The sequence below is a fragment of the Parus major genome, chromosome 15 (genome assembly GCF_001522545.3).
Source record: "Parus major isolate Abel chromosome 15, Parus_major1.1, whole genome shotgun sequence".
In the NCBI taxonomy this organism is placed as follows: Eukaryota; Metazoa; Chordata; class Aves; order Passeriformes; family Paridae; genus Parus; species Parus major.
The window spans coordinates 11,185,237-11,209,141 of record NC_031784.1 but is presented as its reverse complement, the minus strand read 5'-3'; the positions used below and the strand labels follow the sequence as shown (position 1 = coordinate 11,209,141).

The window sequence follows — 23,905 nt, the reverse complement described above, 5'->3', positions numbered from 1 at the left end:
CTGCCTGAATCTCCTCAAAAGCAGTGAAAGGCACCTGTGTCTAAAAGAAGGGATAAGGGCACAGTTACTCGAGGTCCTTTGGATACACCAGCAAATTCTTTGACATTAAAGACAGATAGAGATAAATATATATAAATAAAAATCTGTATGTGTATTTGTATATATATTAATATTTCACTTACATTGTTCAACATTAAATATTAAATTTTTGAATCAACACTGGGGAATTTTGATCTTTCTGAAGTGCTATTGTTAAGGGACATACAGAATTGTGCTGGCAATGTCCATGGCTAAAATCATAATGCAGGACACTCCCATGTCAGAGACTGAAGCCTTTTAGCACAAACTGTTCAATTCCAGCACAGGAGGAGTTCAGCTTTAACCAAAGGCTTAAGAAGATGAAGTCAAGGTAAGATTTTCCCTCAGAGGGTAATGCAAACCATACCCCCAGCACAGTCTGAATCCAGTCTGGGTCAGGAAGGAAGGAAGGATTTTCAGTAATTTCTTGTCAGGAGTCGACCACTCTCCGTAAAAGGCACTGCCCAAACAAGACTCTGGCTTTATTTCTCTCAATGCTATTCAGCATGACAGACTATGAGATGGAATTCAATCTAAATTTAAGCACTCTCTGTAAACTATTAATAGAAGAAAAACTGGTAGCATGAATCATCATGTGGGAGCTGCAGAGCAACAGCTAAAATATAACTTACCTTTACACAATAAATGAAGTGTTGGAGTTGAAAGGCCCAGCAGAAGTCACTTGATTCTTCTTCACTTGAACTATTATAATTTCATTGTGAGGAGCAATGAGAGGGCAACTCTTATTTAACTTGACAAAATACACATTGTGTATAAAACCCAGCTTTGTCACAACACAAATTGGAGACAAAAAGTAGCTGCTGACCCTGCTCCCCACCACTCCCTGCTAGGGAATAGCGTCTGCTGGAAATGTTGGTGCAAAATGACACAACTTCAGAGCTTTATGGAGCTGAGCTCATGTTTTAGCACCCCATTTCAATGCCAGCTGTACCTCTGGCCAAGAGCAGAACGGCACCAAACCTTCCTTTTACGTTTTGTCTCTGCCCAGACCAAAGTCCAGCTGTATTAATTTTGTGGGGGGGTGTTTTGCAGCTCCTGAATTGCAAAGCTGCCAATGCAAAGCTGTGATTTTGCAGGGACAGCCCTGGCTGTGCCCTGGTGCAGCCCATGGACTCTGAGTGTGGCCCCATGGAGACACAGCCTGAACTCAACACGGTGGCATTCTGGTGCTCTGTGGGATATTTATTTTTGAAAAATATGATATTGTCAACAGCTCAGTGAAGTTGTCTCCAGACTGTTATGTCTCCTTCTCAAGTTTCTTTCATTTTTAAGAGCTTAACTTTTGGGCTTCTGGCGTGAGGAAAGAGCCTAAAATGGTTTAAGAAAAGGACATAAACAAGGGAGTGAGCTATGCACAGCACTGCAGAGAAACACAAATAGTGCCCCACACTATAGAATCAATGCAGATGTCTAAAAATGTGATGAGACCATCCCTGTGTCCAACCCTATTTTCAAAATGAGATTAAGAAGGTTCCAAAGAACTGAAAACCTTGAAGGACAAAAACCATTTAATAAAAGTCAACGTTGTATTTTTCAAATAGGGCATTTCATATACAGGAATTCAGTTCTACAAAAAGGGTTAAACAATGGTGACACACAGAAAATAGAAGACAAAGGCTAATAAAAACCTTAACCTGGATTAGAATTGGTGGCAAGAGTCCCTCATCTGCTTCTTTAAAAATTTATAGACTTTTTTTTTTTTTTCTGAACAAAGTCTTGCATGGGGGAAGTTTCAAATCAACTCTTCTAATAGAAATGAAACTAATAAAAATATTTAATTAGACATAAATGCTCTTCTAATCTTGAACAGAGACACTAATTAGCCATTTTGCTTATTCAAGGTGTTGGGCTGCAGGACCAAGCAGGAATTCATGGAAAAGGTACTGGAGCTTCCTCAGTGCCACCTCAACTTTCTGAGCAAATGCAAAGGAGAATTCACTCAGCCTTATGTGCTGAGGATGGAAAAGAAAACCAGTTTGAGTTATGAGAACATCTGAACATGAAATGCTGGGCTCAAGGAGAGATAGTGCTGAAAAAACAACACAGGGAGCTGAGAGGGGCACAGAACTCAGCTCCTTTTTTATTCTTTTTTAAGTTCTACCAGTAGCTGCTGGCTGTGAAGAGCTTCCCAGTTAAGAAAGGAGTTAACTTTCAATGCTAAGGGTGTCCTGTAAAATAATTCTGTGTGGTAATAATGCACATCTTTGTGAGCCTCTCTGATCTCTGCACTTGGTAGAACTCTGTGACAGACACGATTTAATCCAAGTCTCTTCTGACAATCAAAGCAATTGTGAAACCCCTCAGCACAATTTCAGCACAGGTTCTGTATTGCTAACTTAGTTCCTCCACAGAATTTAACTGCAGAAAAAACATGACTCCAATATCAGCTTTTGTAATTTAATACAATGGAATATTATATTGCTGTTGCTTCTGAGGTATTTATTTTACTATTCCATATAGCTGCAGCTTTTTGTTACAGTAAGATCTTAAAAATTAATGAACCAACTTTATTATATTCTACTTAGACACGCTTATGGAGCTGGTTTCACATTTTAAACAAAATTTTTTAGTGACAGCTTGGAAGGCAATCCATGAAAATACTCTGGTGAGGGAGTATTACTTCAGTGGATATACTCAAATGTTTTCTTAAATCAGGTGTGTTCTTAAACCACACACCTCCAGCAGCTCCAGACACTGCAGGAAGGGCTGCAAGGAGTTCTTGGGGAGAATATTTCACCTCAAAAAGGAGGAACAAGACACTTTATTGCAGAATAACGTTACTGACACAAAGACTTTCCCGGATTGCTGAACAGCCAGAAAACACCACACAAAATCTCAAAAAAAATTTAAAAAAAAGGAAAGGGGAAAAAAACAGAGGGTAGAATTAAAATACCTATACTAGCCAGCGCCTTTCAAAACAATATTTACAATAATTTGGAGCTCAGTCCAAACCTCTGGATCCAATTTATTCCAGAGCACTTGAAATTAAAGCTCCAAATCAGCATTTGAAAACAGTTACCATCCAGGATCATTTAGACCAAACCAGGTTTAAGGTGTTCTAAGCTTGATTTTCACCTGGAAAATTCATGTTTAGGCTTCTGCTTTAAATAGCCTGAACTGTCCTAGAGATTAAGTCCCCAACCTCTCTCCAGCCCAACTCCTTTAGAGACAGAGAGGGAGTGAGCACACAATTGCCTTACTTGGGTTGGGCTAATTAACATTTAAATAATTTTAATCCTGTAATGTATTACAGAAGTTGCCCAATTCTCTGCAATTTCCTTTTCTAGAACAATACAGGCTGAGCAGATGCCTTAAACACGTCCCTCTTATCTGGGGCATTCACTGTGTTATCATTTAAAACCCTTTGGGGGCAGATCCTGTAGGGGCTGCTGCTATCCCAAGAGAGATACGACTTCCAAAAAAATCCTGAGCTTATGGTGCAAGAAAACAAACACAGGTTCTGCTATTTGCAACCTTTATTTCATGAATAATTAAGAAGAAAACATGGCAACATTGGCAAATTGAAGGCGTACATACTAAATACTCATACAGAATACATTATGGAGAAAGTAAATGCCCAGGTCTTTAGTGGTCCTTGCAAACTGAAAGCATATTGGGTCCTCCAAAAGGTTTAGCTTAAACACAGGCTTGCTGACTTTTCTAGCTCCAATCATTCCCAACTTGTGCCTTTCAAACCAGAAACAGGGTGAAATACAATTGAAACATTCATTCATTTTCCTCAAAGCTGTATTTCTCAGCTCTAACCAGAAGCAAACAATTTTTTTTTCTTCCTTGCCATTTAAATATATACACTAATAGATCAGCCTAAGTATTCAAGACACAAGCACTTGTTGAAACACTTTCCACGTCACTCAGAACCTGCAGGAGAACACATCTGTGCTCACACATTTCCACATGTGCACGTGGGTACGTCTGTACATTTCTGCAAAGCCTCTCTCTGTGTAAGGTGTGTGTAAACCATTCAAAAGGGTTCTGGAATAAAGCAAAGTACTTGCACTTGTCTAGAAGAATTTCTAAACCCATACACAGACTGACATACAGCAGCTGTGTTTCAAGGAAGAGTAAAACCAATACAAATCAGAGAAGGTGGAAGGATGAGAAGAGCTTTTAGAATCACCGGGTTTTACATCATCTTTAAAGGCCTCACATGGAAAGTGAGCTTTAAATGAGCTACTTAGGAGATCCCATTACTGGCTGCAGTGTCATCTCAAACAAGGTTAATCCTTATCCACTACAGTGCTGTGGAGTCACACTGAGGCATCAATGAAATCCTGTTCTTTCAGCAAGTCCAAAACTCATCACACTTCTGTCAGCTCTGCCTCACACCTGAACTGGGAGCACCCTCGTCCAAGAGGGGAGGGTACCAATTAATGCCCTTCTGGGTTTGATCAGGAGCTGCCCAGTACTACTTGTGATTTATTTCAGATACACTGAACAACTCTTGATCATTACTGACCTAAAGTGAACTTACAGTCTGGAGGCAAACTAGTCTGTGCCTTGTTTAGTAGTGTTATACTTTCTTCCCATTAGATAATATACAGAAAAAACACATTTCTGTTCAAAAAAACCCTTCAGATACATATAAAAGTGCTACTTATAGACAGAAAAATTAACCTTACAATACACATAAAACCAAAAGTTTTATCTTACTTTTATCAAACTGAAATGTTGTAAGTTACAAGGATTAATTACTTGAGCGTGTTACATGTATTTGTGTTCTCCTAGCTGAACTGATTCCCAAGTAACCATCCTAACTGAACATATGCAATAATTGGAAACCATTAAAAGCTTCCAGAGACATTGCAACAATGGAACAAAACAAAAAAAACCCCAAAACAAAAATAAAAAAAAACAACAAAAAACCAAAAACCAAACAAAAAAAACAAAAAAAAAAAAAAAAAAAAAAAAGGAAACAAGAGCCCCTTGCTCCCCACTTGTTAAAAGAGTTCAGAATCAAAAATGGATTATTCCATTATTGCAAGTGCAGTCCACAGTCAGAACAGGTCAGTTCATGAGCTGTGGAACTGGGACTGCCAATGGCTCCTGTGCAGCAGGAAATGTCTGCTGGGCTCCCTCACTAGCACATAAATACACCAGTTACATGCAATTAAAATAAAACATGGATCACTAGGGTGAAAATGCACATTATACATTGCTATGCTGGGGCAGAGCAGGTTCCAAGCCTTGACTTCCCCAAGCAACTTCCTCATATTCTAGAACTATGCAAAATACAAAAGCCTTAGAAAAGTGCAACAAAACTAGCTTTATGACATTTTCCTTTCCGTTTCCATAAATACAATCTCATAAAAATATTATTAAACAGAAGCATACTTCCCAGTGGAGAACTAACAGGCCACATTTCAAATTTCAGTGAATGATTTTACCTAAACTGAAACCCCCTGAAAATAGGGGATTAAAATGAAACCAGCTTAATTGTATCAGGCTGCTGTAATTTTCTGCCAGAAGTTTATCCTACTGCTCTGCATCCCCAAGCTCTGCTGGGATTGATGGGAACTTTCTGTGCAACTCTGAGGCAGACAGTGGCCTTTGGGTAAGGAATATTCCAAGCAAAATCTAATGTCAGTTGGAAGGAAGTCATCTGGTATTCATAGGTTTTACTAAAGTTTCACTGGGAGGAAATAATTCTAATACCCCAGAATGAATCAGCTGAAGGAGACAGGACAATGGCTTTGTCAAACTGAGTTCAAGGGTGTTGCATCCAAACAACTGACAAGTGTAGCAAAAGGAAAAAAAGACTTGTATTAATTAACAGAAATCAGAACTGTACATACCTCGACCTTTTAAGTTATTTAACATTAATTATCCACAGCATACTTGCTAAATATTCCAGATGCTTAACATCTTGGGTTAGATAATTATAGAGTATTCTACAAGACTGATTCTGAAATCAGGGAACACAACAGAAGAACCTCAGATGAAGGAGGGACAAGCAAGCCACACAGTAATTTAAAACCCATCCAGCCAGTCTCCTGTGAATGCAGAAACACTGTTAAAGATATCTTGCTAAATAGGGACAATTAAATGTATTAAGAGATGTCTGTGTTTTGCCAGTCAACACACACTAACTTGGGAAAGCACAATGGCATGTCCAGAACTCATGGATGATGAAGACACTTTAATAGCTCTTCTTAGCAAGTAATTTCTCAAACTGGTTAATATTAGCTTAAAGAAAGGGATACACTAATGGTAGCTAAAAGAAAGGAATTGCAGAAATAGAGCTGTGCAGAACATAAAAATCAAACAGAAATAAATATTTACCAAGTCAAGGGAAGGATCACAAACAAACTGTACAGTTAACTCAGTCCATACATGGACATGACTATTTTAAGGTCCTCTTTCTAGACCACCTCAGCATAACTCACAAGAGGCAAAAATTAGCATGAAGGTGTACAAATGGATTCCCTCCCAGAAGAGTTTTGCCCCTTAGGAGCTCCTGCTTGGGGCTGTGTTAACTGCAAGAGGCAAACCAGAAGTGATGTCACCACAGGAGTCACAGGAACACGGTTTAAAGGTGTCACTGCATCACTTCAGCCTTGGGAAGGAACCATCACACACCACCTGAACTCCAGGCAGTGTCCCCAGACCAGGCACAGGCAGGAAGAAAAACACCCACAAGTTCTCCAAATCTCCAGTTTCCCAAATAATCTTGGTTAAAACTAGGCTGGAATAAAAACTGTGCCCTGGGCCAAATCTGTACAGAAATAGAATTGAGTGAAAATAATCTTCTGGTGATGCAGAAGAACCCAAATGTCTGGAGTGTTGAAACTAAAGAAATAGCTAAAAACTTAACACTGAGATCAGGAACAGAAAAGAGACTCCAATGTCACAGCTACACAATTCACAAGGCAGATCCTCAGCAGCATAAACCACTGTACTGCACCATTACAGGAGGGGTCCAATTTATTTCTCCTCATGCACCTAAAACCAGAGCATCACTGCTGTCAGGGACCTTAAAAGGAATTTACACCAATAAATTAAAGCAGAGTTCATTTAGCTCTGGGAAATTAAGGGCCTTCTAAGACATGATGATGAACTTGACAGAAAAACACAACAGTGGAAATATTTCATAAAACTGGAGACAAAAAATTATCAGAAACACTACATGTAACTTGAATAATATATTATGTGTAAGAGATGCAAAAATCTAGCTTTAAATCAGAATAGATCATAATTATATACTATATTCTGGATGAACTATCCACAAACACAAATTTAAAAGGGAAAATTTCAGTCAGTTTTTCAGAGGCATGGGAATAAGATGTTTTTTTGTGAGGGCCAGAGATTCACACTGGAGATACGAAATTAGTGTTTCCATTTAAACAAACAGCCAAATCAAACTGGATTAAACAAAACCAACTGGAAAGCAAATGAAGTGTAACACCTATGGAAGTGTTTCCATCCACAGCATCCAGAGGATAACACAGCTGTACCTGCATCAGGATATCCCACAGCTCCATTTTGTTGCCCACCCCACAGCTGGCCATGAGTAACCCTGATATTCTACAGCACAGGCATTTGCAAGGCACATAGTAAAATTTAAATGGATGACAACAGATTCAGTACATTCAGAAATATCTTCTGGATTAAAAGGAAAGTAAATCAGCATCAACTTGCACTTCACATAAAAAAACCCAACAAATCAGGCTGTTTCAGGATTAAATATGAACAGAAACCAAACACAACAGTATATTTATTCCACATCCAGAAGGGCTACTGCTATTTTTCCTCTTGAACAGTTGAATGTGGTTTGAACCTTCAGAAAAAAACACATTATAGAGTGCAGCAGGGCATTGTGTTTGCTTTAGATCTTCCACTGCTTCATTCCTTCCACCTGGCAGCTGTGCAGCACCTCACATGTAAAGGCTCAGACACATCAGGACACAAAAACCTCTTCACAAAGCCCAGGGTTCCTGGGCTGGATTCACAGAGTTTTATCAGATCACACCAAGAAGAAGTTTACAGAGCTCTGAAGTTCATAACAAGATCCCTTCTATAATTACTGCTAGCTTTTGTCTCTCTTCCCTTCTGGAGACCAGCAGCTCGCATTTTTAACAGAATGGATCTGGCAAATGTGATTTCTCCTTTGACAAATGGTTACACTCTCAGGGTTATTGCATTTAAGGATTCTGACAACATTCCAGGTAAATCAAGATGACCATTGGACAGGAAAAAAAAAAAAAATCAACTCAAAGTTTGAATTACCTCACCAAAACAGGTCATGAGTGAATTTAGATCAAGAAATGCTATCATTTCCATTAGAAAAATATTTTTTTTTAACTCTAAGGCAATGAATAAGACAATCATAGATATCTGTTCAGAGGATAAACAGAAGGGTTTCTTTTAAACACCGATTGGCAAAGTCTGGAATTTAACAATAGGAGGATAGAAAGCAAGACAGCAGTAATGTGTATTTGCACTAAGACTATTCTTATTAAAACTAATGAAGTAAAAAAAAATTAGAAGAAATATAGAGGAGAGGAAAATACATTTCAGACTTTTATTAAAATCTATTAATGAAGATCTTTCACTTGAAACCTCTCCTGCAACAATTGTTTTTAGATTACGTTGGCTCCTCAAATGCACCAATTAATCTGAGGGTATCTACTTCTAAAGAGCTGTAAGAATGTTTGAGACACTGCTGCTCTGAAAACTTCTCCAAAGGCCCTCAGCAGAGGTTAAGCAGCTGTTTTGCAAAGTTCCATAATTCTCACAGGCACATATCAGTGTAAATGTGTATTCTTATACAATGCTAGAGACATGCTGAGTTATTACTCCTCACGTGGGCTATGTTCTTCAGATGATGGGGTTTTGGATTTGGCAATACTTCTGAGTTAAATCTGTGCTTTTATACCATGAAGAAGTTTCACAGATGCCAAGCACAGTTGCATTCACTGGGTTAACATCTATGACATTCAAACTGTCCTTAACAGTCGGAAGAGCACCATAGAACAGATTTATTTTCTTTACAATGGGGTTACTGCTGAAAGAGCCTGTGCTTATAAATAGCAGCTGTTACAGAACTCACTGCTCAAGTCAGCTTCTGCTTAATATTAATGAGATTTTCCGTGGCTGAACTGCTGGTAAGTGTTCAGAAAAGCAAGAGGCAGAAGCAATGACAGAGTGAAGTCTCCCCTCGATTTGACAAACGAAATTACAGCAAACAGCTCGTGACAAATGGAGCCATGAAACCGCTGGGAGCCATCAACATTCCACACCAGGCCCTGAAGTGCCAGGACATATCAACTCAATGATCGCTAAGGCACTTAAACTCTTTTGCCCAAGAGCTGCTAAATGAATTCAGGTACATTTTCAGAAAAAAAAGAAGTTGAGCAGACTAAAGTTTCTCAATTCCTTCCTTGTGACAGTGAGTCATTTCCATGCAATATTTGAGACTACTGGGTGTACACACATTACATCAGTTCCTCCACAGTCCTTCCCAGAGAACATCTCACCTTCTGTCACTCAAATGAGGATGTGCAAGACCAATGAAAAACACAAGAAAACATGGCAAAGCTGGATTTTGAGACAAACTACTTCATTATTACATCTTGTTGAGAATATCTTCTCTGCAAAGGAAATGCTATCCCAGTTCCAAACTTCTACCACAGATATCCATGGCGTGTGCTCGTATTGCTGTAGAGGAAAGCCCGGGGTGGCCGCGTGTGCTGCACAGGCAAAGGAGGAAGAGAGCAAAGAACAAGCCAGACAAGGGGTGATGATTGATTCATTTCTGTTGGAGTGGAAGCACAGGGACTTTACACAGATTCCTTGAAGTGTAGTGTACCCTGAAAGCCAGGAGCTGCATGTGCTAGTCTTTACAATCCATAAGATAAAGATGAAAGCCACATCATTGTGACAGAGGTAGGCTTATAATGAAGCTTTAGAATGAAGACTTCTTCTGTGCCAGATTTTCTGAGGTATCAAGAGCACTTTTCCCCTCAATTTGTCATTATGGATTCAAAGCTTGTTTTCCTAGAATATTGTGCACATTTTAAAGGATGGAAAATAGCTATATAGGCAGTAACTAAGTTACCATTAAGAACGCTACTGTTTTGGGCTGCCATATGCTGTGGGTAGAATATTCAGAGTCTGTGGAATCAGGATGCTACAGAAAGTTCAGTAATATGATGCCATGTTATCCTTTTCCTTCTCAAAGCTTTATCTGTACATTCAGTCTCCTATATGCCAGAGGAAGCATTCACCTTACTCTCCCAGCAAAGAAAGTTTCAGGAAGTCTGACTGGAAAGGCAGCACAGAAGTAGTTCAGGCTCTTTAGGCTACATAATTAATCTGAATAGCTTAATTACTTGGGTTATTCCAAGCACTGTGGCAACAAGTTCTTGCTTTTAAACAGTTGTTTCCATGCTTAGTAGCTGAAGCGATCTGAGGCAATCCATGCTAGTGTCACTGAAGTTGGAGGGGACTCAAATGTTGCCAGTTTTCAGTGAAATGGGGATTAGCATTTCAGTAAGATTTCCATCTGGTAGCTCATGTTGGTTGTATCCCATGGATCTGACGAATGATTAGGGTTCAGGTTTCAAAGTATTTGTAAATTGCTGTAACATACAGCATGACATTCTGCCAGTCTGGACGCTCAGTTCGCACCATTTCATTGATGTCCTGTCACAGAAAACAGATTGGTCAAAATCAGGAATGAAAACCCTGAGAGCAATGGGGCAGTGTTTGCACACATTCCTGGGAATGGTAAATCTGTCAAGTTTCCACAATTTAAAGTACTGATGAGGAAAGCTCTGTTTTCTTCCATATATCTTGGTATCACTCACAAAATGTAATGAATAGCATATCTGTAGATAGTTCTTTTGTTGACTTAAGATTGAAATGCCTGATGCTGTGCATGCTCAAGCTGTCCCCCACTGAGCACAGCTGGTACAATAGTCAGACTTTAGTGTTCACATAACCCTGCACCAGCCTTGCAAATCAACACAACCTACCCAGGAACTGTGAGCCATGGAATCAAGGCCCAGATATTAATTAAAGTTCAAAATTCCCATCAGGTTAAGCATCAATAAATAATTTACTCCCATCTACCCTTTCCAGCACACGTACAAAGCAAAACAGTGTGATGTAGTTCCTAGTGATTTCTGGTTACTGTAAGGCTCAGTTTGATGCAGGAATCTCCAGAACTCAAAAGAGAAGTTGTGAGTTCTTATAGCTGAACACCCTTCTTGAGAGAATGAATAACTTCTACTTGCATTCCACTCCTGTTTGCATACAGCAGTTTTCACACCTTTATTAACCCCTTAGTCATGTAATATGGATGAGAAAAAAATCCACAAACCTACACATCACACAGAGTGTGCATGTAGGTATGTAAATATATACTGAATTCTTCAGATGGATACAATTTGCACTCAGACTGAATTCCATCCAATTTGTCTGTTTAGAATATCTATAATGAAGTACATCACAAAAAGGAAGGGCAGACAGCAACCATTTGAACTAGGGCTGAGTTATACAAGAATTTCTGCAGTTATTTTCCACAATCTCATTCTTACATCAGCACTTGGTAAGAAACTTCCACATCTCAAATCAGTGCCAAAGTCAAAGTACGAAAGCCCAGGAGTTACACTGCCATTGTCAGCAAACACAATGCTGGGGGGGTAAAAGCACTGATAAGGATCAAGGAAAGTGTTATTTTTAAAAACTCTGTTGTACTGTTGGTTGCTAACTATGGCAGCTTTGTTAGAATTTAGGTTGCAAAAGTATCACTTAAATCTCATTTCTGATAATGGCCACTCCAGCTGAGATTCTGTGATCACTCACAAGGGTTTCGGATACTCCCAATTCCACACCTTCAGAAATAATCCTGTCCTAGTGAACACTCTACTAATTCTTTTATTCTAAAATTTGTGTAAGACAACTTTAAAACAATCACTAAAAAAACCTTACAACTATTTGCAATGATAACAAATTAAAAGTGTAAACTTAGGCAGCAAATCTCAACTTTCACACTACACTGAGAAAATGGAACAAATTACATTGCTTGATTTGTAGCTCAGAGTTCAGAACAATCACAAATAATTTAGAAGTAGGTCAGAGACAGGACAGATTTAATGGATTCTTGAAAATCTTATTCTCAAACAATTTCACTGCTGTTATTAATATTTATTTTCATATTGGGAGATACGTGTTGGTGGACCTTCCTTTCAAAGCTTAAGTGGTCTGTATTTCAGTCATTATTTAGTGCAGTAACATCTAGCTGAGCTCATCTGCTGCTATTTTTAAGTATAAACATCCAAGTCTTTTGAGACTACAAAACAGAGTAATTTTGATTTTTAGAAATGGGTCATAATTCATTCAATATGCATTTAAATCTTACCAGAGTAGATTTGATGCCAACACTTTCAGCTGCCTGAAAAGCCAAAGTGAAATTTCTTCTCTGCATGAGATATGAAAACATGTTAGAAAACAAGGAAATACTGTTTCAAACACAACAAAATGGTCTTAAGAATGTTCATAATGATACTACCACTTTTGCAATTCAAAAGAGCCATAGGAATGAATGTTTTAATATCATCCAAAAATTTAGAAAAAATTTTATTAATTGCCTGTTCAGAAAATAATGGTGAATATAATTGTCAGTGAGGACAGCTGAATTATAAAATACTAATGAAGAGATTATTTATTCTCTAAAAAGCATAAATAAAGAAAAAATCACTTCATGCATTAATGAAATAATCTTTTGTTTTTAGGATCTATTATCATTAATTGTACATCCTGGGCTAACCAGCAGGTAGGAACTGTGGCAGACCAGAATTCACAGAGGTGGATTTGGAGCTCCTAGTAACACTGGGGCTTTTAGAACTCAAATTAGTTCATTGGTCTTTATTAACTCATATTAACAAAAGCACTGCAGTGGTGGGAAGGGGATTTTTAATGTCTTACCTTGTCCTGGCTGTTCAGTTCTTGATAGGGAATATGGGCTGGGAGGTAAGTGTGGAGAACTGCACAGAAAGCCAGGCCATCATTCCAGCTGCTGCTGAAGTTTGTGATGTCAATATTCTTGAAGGGAAAAAAATAAAAGCAGTATTAAAACTGTAATCTAATAATTGTTACATGCTACCAATTCATCAATACTTCTTTTTAATACCTCTGAAGAAATTGGCTGAGAAAATGGACAGCCCAATACCAAAGTCCTGTGGTAAGAACTGCACTACTAACAGAGAAAAACAAAATAATAAAGTGCTAAGAAAGTCAGGTTTTTTATATATTAATTTCAAATAAATATTAAGTCCTCTCTCAAAAAAAAAGTGCGAAATGTGTGCCTGAGTGTGTGCTAAAAGCCATAAAATGTTGTGCTAGAGAAGGTAATGGATCTGGTGCAACTGGACACCCCAAACAGAAAAGGAAATGAGTCAAAGATGTGTACCCCAAAGCCCTGATCAGACAATGTGCTCCTATCTCTGCTCATGTTCACTCTATTTTCTGCTTCTACTACAATCATATCCAGACTAAATTTCTAAATGATGAGGAAAAGTATTTTCTCTTTCAAGCAAACTATTTCTCCATAGAAACTGATGTGAACAAGATCACAAAAAAACCCTTCCATTTGGAAATAAAGATGTTCCAGCAGATTTAGTGCTGACAGTAAAGAGAAACTTTGGGATTGAAACTGAAATTGAAAACTGCTGTCTTGCACTCTTGATCTTTTAGTTCCCGTAGGAAGCTCAGTGGCACTGGTAAATGCATCTCCTGAGACTCTATAAATTATTGTAGAGTCAGCCCAGTCCAAAAGAGTTATGAACAAGATGCCTCAGTGACCTTTTAAATGACTGTATATTTGGCTGTTGGCAGTCAAACAATGTTAGAGGGGCTAAGTGGATAGCAGTCAGTTTAAACTTTAATTAGGAAACAACCAGTAACAACAATATATCATATACTTTTACACTTTGATGGAGAAATATAAATATGCTTTAAAAGCTAACTCACTTAACTGGACTCAAGCAGAAGCTTAATTTTCAAAGTTTTAACAGGAGGAACTAAAACCTCCAGTCACAGAAGTGCAGGATCACAATCACCTGAGCCAACCTTTCACCTGACAGCAATTTAATCATCAGCAGCTATCTTGGACAAGACACTAAACCTGGTTATTCCTAAGGCAGAAAACTCCACCCAGGGCCAGCGTTCTGCAGTCCAGGGCACTTGGAGACTTCAAATGAACAACAACCACCGACAGAGGAAAAAAACAAAACTCTGGGCAATTTCTAGAAGAATGTGAGGGAAATCTTGGTTTCCTGCTGAGCTGTAGCTGTTTAGTTGTGAAGTGGCCCCGTGCTCTGGTGTCAGTGTACGTGCTGGGGCTCACAGTGCCCGCGGCTGGAGCCGCTCCCGCTGCACACGGAAATGGTGCTGGAGACCCCCGGGCTGTGGGAACAGCTCTGCTTCCTCCAGCCACATGGCTGGGAAAATTCAACAGCAAAAGGGAAAAAAATGGAGAGAAAAAAAAAATAAATCTCTTTTCTCCTCAAGAGAGACAGGAAATTGGATTTAAATTAATGCCTGGTTAAAACTTTCTCACTGTTACTTAAATGAAGGAAATACATGCAATGCATAGTATGAGGTTTTAAGGGAAAAAAAGGGAAAAATGTCAGATTGTTAAAGTCAATAAATTTCTGCATGTGTCCATTTACAAAAGTCACTTTTTGGAAAGCTCTTTCCTCCTACCCTGTACCCAGTAAGGCCTCAGGCTCACATGTGTGTCAGTAAGATGGATAAACGTAGGGAGAGGAGCTTTTTCTCATCACAGGAATGTGTGGCAAGCTGGTTATAAAAATCAGGTGTGAATGATCATGTTTGCTTTGCTACACAATCCACTGAGGGAGAAAAACTCAAAGCTGGTTTTCATCTCTTGGATGAAATGTTCTCACTCTTTCCCAGAGATGACCAAGTGATGTGGGAAGGGGAGGAGAAAGATGTACACTGGCATTGCCACAGAGAAATTACAACATGCAAAAGTCATCTTCCTTAAAAAATTACAATTGTATAAACTAAAAACTTCACTTTAATTATTACGAAGTATCCATAGAATGCTTTATTTTTCATCTACACATTAGGGAGGGAAAAGGGCCACTTAAAGTGCACCTACAAGTTTGGTTGGTTCTCAAACAAAACCAAACTCAGAATACCCTATTTTTCTAAATCATCTTGTAGGGTCCAGCTTTTATTATTAAGACAACAAGCAGAAAACAAACCCATCATCCAAGAATTTTAATGTATCCAGAGAAGCTGAATTAAATACAACGGAAGGAAACAATTAAAAGGGACTGGTTTTTGTTTCCAATTGCTCTAAGCATTATGAATTATTATTACCTCTCAGACTAAAAGAAGTATAATATTGGGCAGACAGTAAAAACACAACTAGAAATGGGACAGATTGTCATTTAAACTGAAAATTTAATTTTTCATGTAGGGCTTTGAGCACATAACTGGCACATTTAAATACAGCAAATTTTATTTCCTAAATGCTTTTAACTACTTGTGGTTTTTTTGAAAAAGCTTGGTCAGTATAATGAAATCAATCTTGCATTAAGCTCTTATTTCTCAAAGAACTGATGGTAAACAGAACATCAGCCTAAAATCTCTGACATAATTTCTTCTTTGTTACTGCTTTATTAAGTAATTGCCTCTATTAAGAGAATTCTGCTGGAATCTAATCTAGAATTATTCTTCAAGACATTTCAGACCACAAAGTATTAAAGAAACTGAAGGACATATTTCCAGATAAATTGTCAAATGAAGAAGAAGCTTTTCTGGAGAGAAATTAACTAGAAGTGGATTTATCATCCCTTGTCTATCAATGATTAATAGGTGGGATGGGAGTGAAGCCACCTTTAGTACTTGGGGTGGTTGGTTTTTAAAAAGGTAATTGTAGCAGAAGTTAAGCAACAGACCACTGTCATAAAAAGATCTGTGGAAGACACATTCCAACCAGGAATAAACAACAAAGTTAAAAATTTTAAGACTTTTTGGAGACAGAACATAGAAAGATAAAGTGAAAAAGAGATGGCAATAGAACAACCTGGTAGATGCACAACTAAGAAGTATTTCAAGCATGACTCCAGCCCCTATTGAACTGGAAACTCCAGAGTAGGAGCAGCCACCACAAAATGAGGATTCCTTTGAGCTCATATAGAAAAAAAGGACTAAAACCAGTATTCCCCATGAAACTTTTTACACTGCTTAACAGGCTCTGCATAACATCAGTCTAAGACCTCTGCAAACCTATGGCTTTTCTAAAATTCACCATTTCAAAGTGGTTTTAACCAGCATACTGCTAATTTTAAAATTTTCTCCTATTGCTTTTTGCAATAATTCTAAATTAATAGAGGGTCTTCTAAAGTCAGTGAAAATACTTTTAAAAAAAAAACAAACCAAGAATCAGATGTTAACTATTATAACCCAGTAACTCCTTACTTTTTTTTTTGTCCCCCCCCAAAAACTTCCACAGCTAAAAAAACCCACAAACATCAAGAAATCCAACTACAGAAAACATGGTTTCTAACTTGCAGTTACAAATTAAGAACAAAGTAATTTTAACCACTCTTCTAGACATATCCCCATCTTCAATCTCACTGAACTGTGGACACCAGAGCTCCAGCTGAGGACCATCCTGCCCAGCAGCTATTTCTCCACCCCTTGCTCTGCACAAGGAGGAGATTCCCATATCCAAACTTGGTTTGGCTCTCAAAAGAGTCAGGACATGAAGAAAATAAAAACATGTGTCTATGTCTCTGTTGTATTAGTTAATTAAATAAGTGGGTTGAGAAAGCAAAACCATTAATATGATTATGTGCTATAATATATTAAAGCCTTAAAACAAGATTTGAAGTTTAAGTGTACAGACTTTGGCAGGCTTCTTCCCATGGCAGAAAATTACTATTAAAATGCTTTTAAAAGCTTTTAAAGATACTTCCACAAAAGAAAAGAGTATCCATTATAGAAGATTACAAAGGTAAACTACAACAGAACTGCTGTCCATGCTTCATTGAATCAGGATTCACTGACTTTCAAATCATGGAATAAAACCATGGCTGTAGGTGAGAACATACAAGATGTAAAAGTATTTCTGGAATAGACTTTGCAGCAGTCCCAGCTACTGCCTCTTCAATCCCAGCTTCTGGAAAAGCAGTAAATGGTAAATATAGACCATCAAAACCCTTAAACACTGACTGCTAATGTTTTTTTTCTACAAAACACATGTTATTTTTCAGTTTGGGCACAAAGAAGACCTATAAAAGAAGCAGTCATTCTCACAAAATCCAGTAATAGCTTCAGACATGAATGTACTTAAAGGTACAGACAGCTTCATAATTTATTCTAAATTTTGTCATAATTAAGTTGAACAAGTTGACATTTCTCTTGTATCAGAATCCAATCCAAACACAAAAAGGAAGCATGTCCTTCCATAACTCAACAACTTTTGGCTAAAGCATCAGGTTAAACCAAAGAGAGAAGTGTTTTGGCATCCTGACTGCTCTGATGAATCAACCAGACAGCACAGAATGCACACCCTGGAGTCAGTATTTGAACACAGGCTTACATAAGCACAGTCATGTCCTTTTCTTGTGCATTTTTAAAATCAATATACTACTTTGAATGGAATATGACCTAGCTTAGTGTTGATAAGTTTTTTTAAAAAGTAACCTGAACCATTTTTTACTTCTACTTTTGTTGTTCTACACTTATTGCTCAAGCAGAAATGAAAGCGTTGCTTGATTTCAAGGTGCATTGAGCACAGGATTCAATTTTTTCTAAGACTTGTAGCTTTGATATGTACAGGAGGTAAAACTTAGGTCTTTGAAGGAAAAATATTTCCAGAAAGCAAGATTGCATGAAATAGAGGGTAGGTACTACAGGGCTACACTATGTGTATCTGTACCCAGGAAGTGTGTAAAGCTTAAAGAAAGTTTAACAAATAAATTAGTCTATTCTTGTTGCTATTTTGTGACAATTGCTTTTTTGGTGTCAGACTTCTGGAAATGAATTATCTCTCAGAATGCTGACAAAAATGGAAAATGAACTGAAATACTGGTGGAGATAAGAATGGGTAAGGATGTGTGTATCCTGTTTGTTGCTCCTCTTTTAACATGAAACATGCATGCTCACATCCTTTTTGAGACGTTTATTAGCTGTGCACACAAAATGAAAGTAGCTGTGTTCCAGTCAGGGTAAATGCTCCATAACAGCTGGATGGGATTACTTTATGCTTTGAAGATATCTGGAATTTATGACAGTTTTATGACACTGCACATATTTCAGAGGAGTCAGGAGGATTCTCTCCTCTGAAAAATGCAGCACTTGGCTCTGCACTCTGCAGCAGTGTCAGATCCTGAGCAAAGCTAACACACAATGAAATTTCAAGTATTTTGTGCCTGTTGATCTGAAAACTAAAGGTGATTTGCTTCTCTTTTATCTAAATGCTTATCTTGAGAGCAGCTCTCCTCTCTCATGGCTTAGAGATCTCTGCAGCCCAGAATACAATGCAGCTCAGTAACTCAGTGTGTGCAATTGTGTCAAGACTGAACAGGCTCTGGGTGGAAGTTAATACAGAACCTGCCTCTGCTAGTCCTGCACTGACCTTCTGCAGATCACCATTCTCCAAACCTGAGCTCCAAGGAGAAATCCTGCCTGCAAACAACACTCAGGCAGCACATTAAAAGCTACAATATAGTATGAGATGAAGTCATTCAGGTTTTTATACTGGTAATTTCTCTTATTTTCACTGGCTGTATCAACCTGATTTTTTTACTGAGGTCTTGAAAAAACATTCTGAACACAGTTAAATATTAACAACTACATTTAAAGGTGACTATTCATTTATTCCCCTCCAAGTTTGCTTGAATAAATCAAGAAAAGTGTACAATGAAGTAATTTACAGGGCTTTTTAACAGGGTTTATTCCACTATAATGGACTGAAATTAAGAGCTTCACCACACTATCATATTTGAATTATTTAGCATTCACAAAGTTTCATGCTTCTAAAGCAGAAATAAGTACTTAAGACTTTTAATCAAAAGCTTGAAAGCAATTTTCTAGAAGGGATAGGAAAGCAGGAGTTATTTCTCTTCTATTTCACTTGAACAGACAAAAAACCCATACCAGTTGTAGCAGACAAGTGCTGTATTCTCCATAAGTATCTTGTGAGTAAAGAAAACCTTCTCTCTTTGAAACAGGACAGATTTTGATGTGGGTTTTTTTTGGGTTTTTTTCTTCTTTAGTATTTTATCCTGCTGTCATTGATAAGGATAAACCAACTCCACCACACCTGGTATTTAACAGGCGAGACCACTGGCAGCTCACCTAGAACTCTATACACCTTCAAAAAGTTTTAGAAATTAAGATTTGTATTTAGTTACTTGTGTGATTACTATTTGTTACTATTTATTAGCTATTTTCCACTATCCTGTGCTAAGTATAATAGCAGAGATGAAAGGCAAAACAATGCCAGGAGCAAAGATGTTGCTTTTAGAAATGGAGCTTTAACTCAACGTGCATGGTTCCATCTTCCCTGTGAAACACCAAGAGCTGAAATAATTTTCTATAAATACCTTTCATGCATTTATGCATAAAAACCTACAGCTGTGAGACATCATCTCCAGGTGAGAGAGAGAAAAGACAAAAAAAGTGATCACTGTTGGCAATGGATGAAGAAGGAAACACACCCCGAAAAATACTAAGTATGGGTGGTTTACCTAAGGATTGGTAGTTAAATATGAATAGGACAAAATTAAGAAAAGAGTTATTCTAAAACAAAAGGCTTCTAATCCTTTCTTTTCTTTTGCTTGTTTCCAAATTATGGTTACAATCTTCCAGGTCATTTTAGAACTTGTTACAGACTCAATTTGCAAGTATCTATCCTTTAGCCTGCCATATTTGCAGCTAATATTGGCCAAATTGGTAATATTGGATAGAAATTGGTGACTGGATAGAAAGTGACCTACTGCTCTTCCTGGAGGAAAAGGTTGGGATATGTAGGATTCATGCTGTGTGAGGCTCCTGCAGCAGCTCAGAGACAGAGGAGGGCTGGGCAGGCAGCATGTACCTGCAGCTCAGAAAGCTTGAGCTGGCTCTCAGCCAGGTGCTAAAGCAAACAAAACAACAGTGGTACAGAGGAAAAGTAGAAGTTCTGTTGATAGGAAGTGCAGGGGAGAAAAGGGAACTGTGGCAGTGTGAGACACCAGGAAGAGCTGGAGGTAAAGAGGGTATCCTGTCCATGCTTGGATGACAGGGAAGAAGAAGAGCTGAGTACCTTCAGCAAGACTGAATGAGGAAGGGAGATGTTCATTACCCTGATGCTTGTTTCCTGTTTGTCAGTTTTGGACACACACAGTTTTAAAATAAAATTAAAATGAAGCAGAGATTCATTGAAAATAAAAAAAGATCTTTATCTGTTATTGATAACATTGAGATGCCAGAAATCTGTACAAGCACTGTTCACAATGAATACAGTGCTGGGTATGTTTAAAACATTAGAACACCATCAACACGGTGTTCAACCAGAACTGAATTTCAGGGGATGCTGAAAATAATCAAATTCTGTACAACAAAGAAATGAAAAATGAGTGTGCCTAAAGCAAAAGCCATTCTTCTCCCAGAACAACTTAATATAACCTCCTGATACCATCTTACAGTTTCAATGAAGGCATTGCAGTGGCTCTGCAGATGCTCTGTGTTTTCCCAGTACCGTGCTGCAGGTTCAGAAGCAAGTACAGAAAGTCTCAAATCCTATCCTTTAACCAGTGCTTATAAAGCTCAAGGAATTAGAAGCAGCAATCTGTGGAATCAGAAGCATATTCTTCAACGTGCACACAACTACAGAGTGAAAAGTTTGGAATAATTTCTATCACTTTTCCTAACCAGATTAACGAAGCTGTCAAATTCATCTTTCATTTCAAGACAATATGGGAAAATATTTTTGCACTTAGTTCGAGGATTTATAAAGAAATATAACATCCTGCCTTTTTTAAAACGTGGGGAAGGAGAAAGGCTCTTTCCACAAAGCTGCTTATCCTCAGAAATAGCACAGTTGAGTACCAGACGTGCCACAGGAAGAGGGGGAGGGCTTATATCACAGCCTGGCCATTGTGCTGAAGGAGGACTTTTCCTATGGATGGGCGACCATCCTGTTATGCGGCTCTCAACTTCCTCCTGCATTGTGAGGCTCAAGTCATGGAAAGAGTAAAGTTCTTAAACTGAGGATTGTGTTGGGAACTCCAAACACTTTCAATACAACTTAACCAAACAAATACATCATGGTCAGACTATTAACATCCTGGTTTAGTTTGCTGAAGCCACTATTCTTTTGAAAAAATAACGTAATCAGGAGAACTCTGGACAGTTAGTTATCTTGTTAGCTCTTTTGGCTTCTGATAACATTTGGACTAAGTGAAAAAAAAAGTCTCCAACCACAGTGGAAAGCCAAGTTCAAAATGCAAGACAATGCCACCTTCACAAAACAAACTGTCCCTAAGAGGCTAAATAGGAGTGCATTCAAAGATCCAAAGAAAACCCTACGATAATTACCTATTAAAAAAAAAAAATCTCTGAAATCTGAGAAACAGTACTCTAGCTGCATTTGGGAAACATTAATTTAAACCTTAAGTTGATAAAGTTTCAGCTCCAGTTTCAAAAGTACAACCTGTTAAAGGCTGATTTCAAGTGCCTCTTTGGGAGGGCAGCTGCTCCCTTAAGAAAAAGCTGCGGAGCAAAGTGACAGAGGAGCTGCTGGTGCTGGAGCAGCACTGGGAGCACACGTTCCAAGGGGAGGGTACAGGACATGCCAGGGCACCCAGTCTTTGCAGTCAGGTGTGGAGCAGCCTGGCCTGTGCCACAGGCAGGCTCCACTGCCTGGCAGCCACTGAACATGGCATTAGCAGCTCTGCAGGTACCTGGTAGCCCTCTGTTTTCTTCTGGCACCACTTCAGCAGGGCATTCCTCTTGGAGCCTCCATATTCTCTTGCCAGGGCAGACAAGGGATCTTTCCTCTCTTCCCTAGAAACAAGGCCAGAAAAGCTTATAACACAACAGAAATAGGTATTTATAAAGGCTTAAATAGAAGGACAAATTCTTGGCACGCTGAAAGTAGCAGGATACAGCACTTCTGACTGAAAAACAGAGCACACAGGAATACCAGCAAAAGACTTTTTAGTTAGTTTGGAGTAATTCTTTCATTAGAAAATCATCCTTTTCCCTTTAAGCTTTTTTTTACTAGGTCTTTCCACCTCAATGATACTTCTTTCTAAGAGTTTGAAAAATTAAACTCACAACATAGTAAGTTCCAGGCTGAACCATTAAGCTAACTCAAGTGACTTTAGTTCATATTTAGAAAGAAAATAAACTGATGCTATCTCTTTTGCACCTCATGGCTGATTACAAATGTCACCTTGAAACAACAAGTTTGCATATGAGCAGCATGGTTTTATTAAAAGAACATTTGCCTGAGACCTGGAGTTCTCAAAAAAGAAGGGGGAGATCTATGTAGGCTGATCTGCCATTTGATGTATTAGCACAATAAAAGCAGTCAATTAATTTCAATTCCAGTTTGTCAAGCTATCTTAAGTAATTTTTTCCTTAAGAAAAGATTGGGAAAGAAAAGAACAACCTAACTAAGTTGGCCGTTTTTTTCATGAGCCTTACATTACAAGCATCTCTTTACCAGGCTTCATAAATGAATTGTTAGCTTAAAAAAATATATATTACAGAGGCTAATACTTCTTTAGTGGCCTGGTTACATAATTCAGTATTTCTATAGATACTATAATAAACAGTCTTTGACAAAAAGAGCAAATACTACACCATTATGGATATTAGTTACCACACATGAAGCGTGCCAGGAGTTGTTCTTGTTTCTAATAATCTCCATTTGGAAAATTAAATTAAGATAGCTATCAGTGAACTGCAAAGACTTCTCCATCTGCCATTTTTAAAGAGTCTATCAGATGTAAGCAAAGTTTTCACAACATTCACAGAGATGATACCCTAAATTACTCTTCCTGAATATTTCCCAAAGGACATAGGGATTGTACACATTCACACTCAAATCTTCAACTCTTTGTTCTTTACAGCCCATATGGTGACTGGAAAGAGGGGCAGAATGTGGAAATAAATAATATCATCAGTGGATTCTCTGCTGCAGATTTACAGGTAGCAATTCTCCAGCTCCTGCCAGGGGAAAAGAAAAGATGCATGGAATGTGGATTTCTTCCTGTGTGTGCACCATAAACAGAACACCAGAGACTGCTCCATGTATCAGCATCTCCTGGCCAATGCATAAAATGCATGGCCCAACAGAAAAGGAAATGTTTTAAGGCAGTAATCTTAAGTACATGTATTGCAATTTGCTTGGCCAACATATGGATGGGCAGAATCTTGAAGTTACTTAGAGATAACAGTTGAAATATCCACGAAAATTTATGCCCAGCAGGACAGTAAACACAAAACAGTAACTGCTATCTTTGATGCTGAGCATTCCAAACAAACTGTTCATCTTGATTTAACACAACAAGGAAGTCAATAATTGTGTATTTAAAATATGAAATAAATTATCTGAATAGGTCACTGTACCTAAAATTCATAGGCACCACACAGCTAGAATGATGCTTCAAGAAATTCTGTACTTCAGTTTTTAAATCAGTACAAATATCAACAACTTACACTGGTGTGTTTTTTCCTTTGGTGATTGAAACAAGTAACAATGGGATTGCATATTCAATCTATAATGAGGGTTATGCAACACTATGAGAAC

At 38.2% G+C, this 23,905-nt stretch overlaps 1 protein-coding gene across 2 annotated transcripts in view; it reads right to left on the bottom strand.

Moving 5' to 3' along the window:
- Positions 1-5,860: 5,860 nt before the first annotated feature.
- SPECC1L (sperm antigen with calponin homology and coiled-coil domains 1 like) overlaps positions 5,861-23,905 on the bottom strand; it is a 60,571-nt gene continuing 42,526 nt past the window's right edge. For both annotated transcript variants that reach the window (XM_015644318.3, XM_015644319.3), the window contains exons 13-16: positions 22,050-22,152; positions 13,048-13,164; positions 12,482-12,541; positions 5,861-10,761 (exon numbers count right to left, since the gene is read on the bottom strand). In XM_015644318.3, coding sequence (XP_015499804.1) covers positions 10,672-10,761; positions 12,482-12,541; positions 13,048-13,164; positions 22,050-22,152 — 370 coding nt within the window. In that variant the 3' untranslated portion in view covers positions 5,861-10,671. The remainder of the gene's footprint in view (positions 10,762-12,481; positions 12,542-13,047; positions 13,165-22,049; positions 22,153-23,905) is intronic.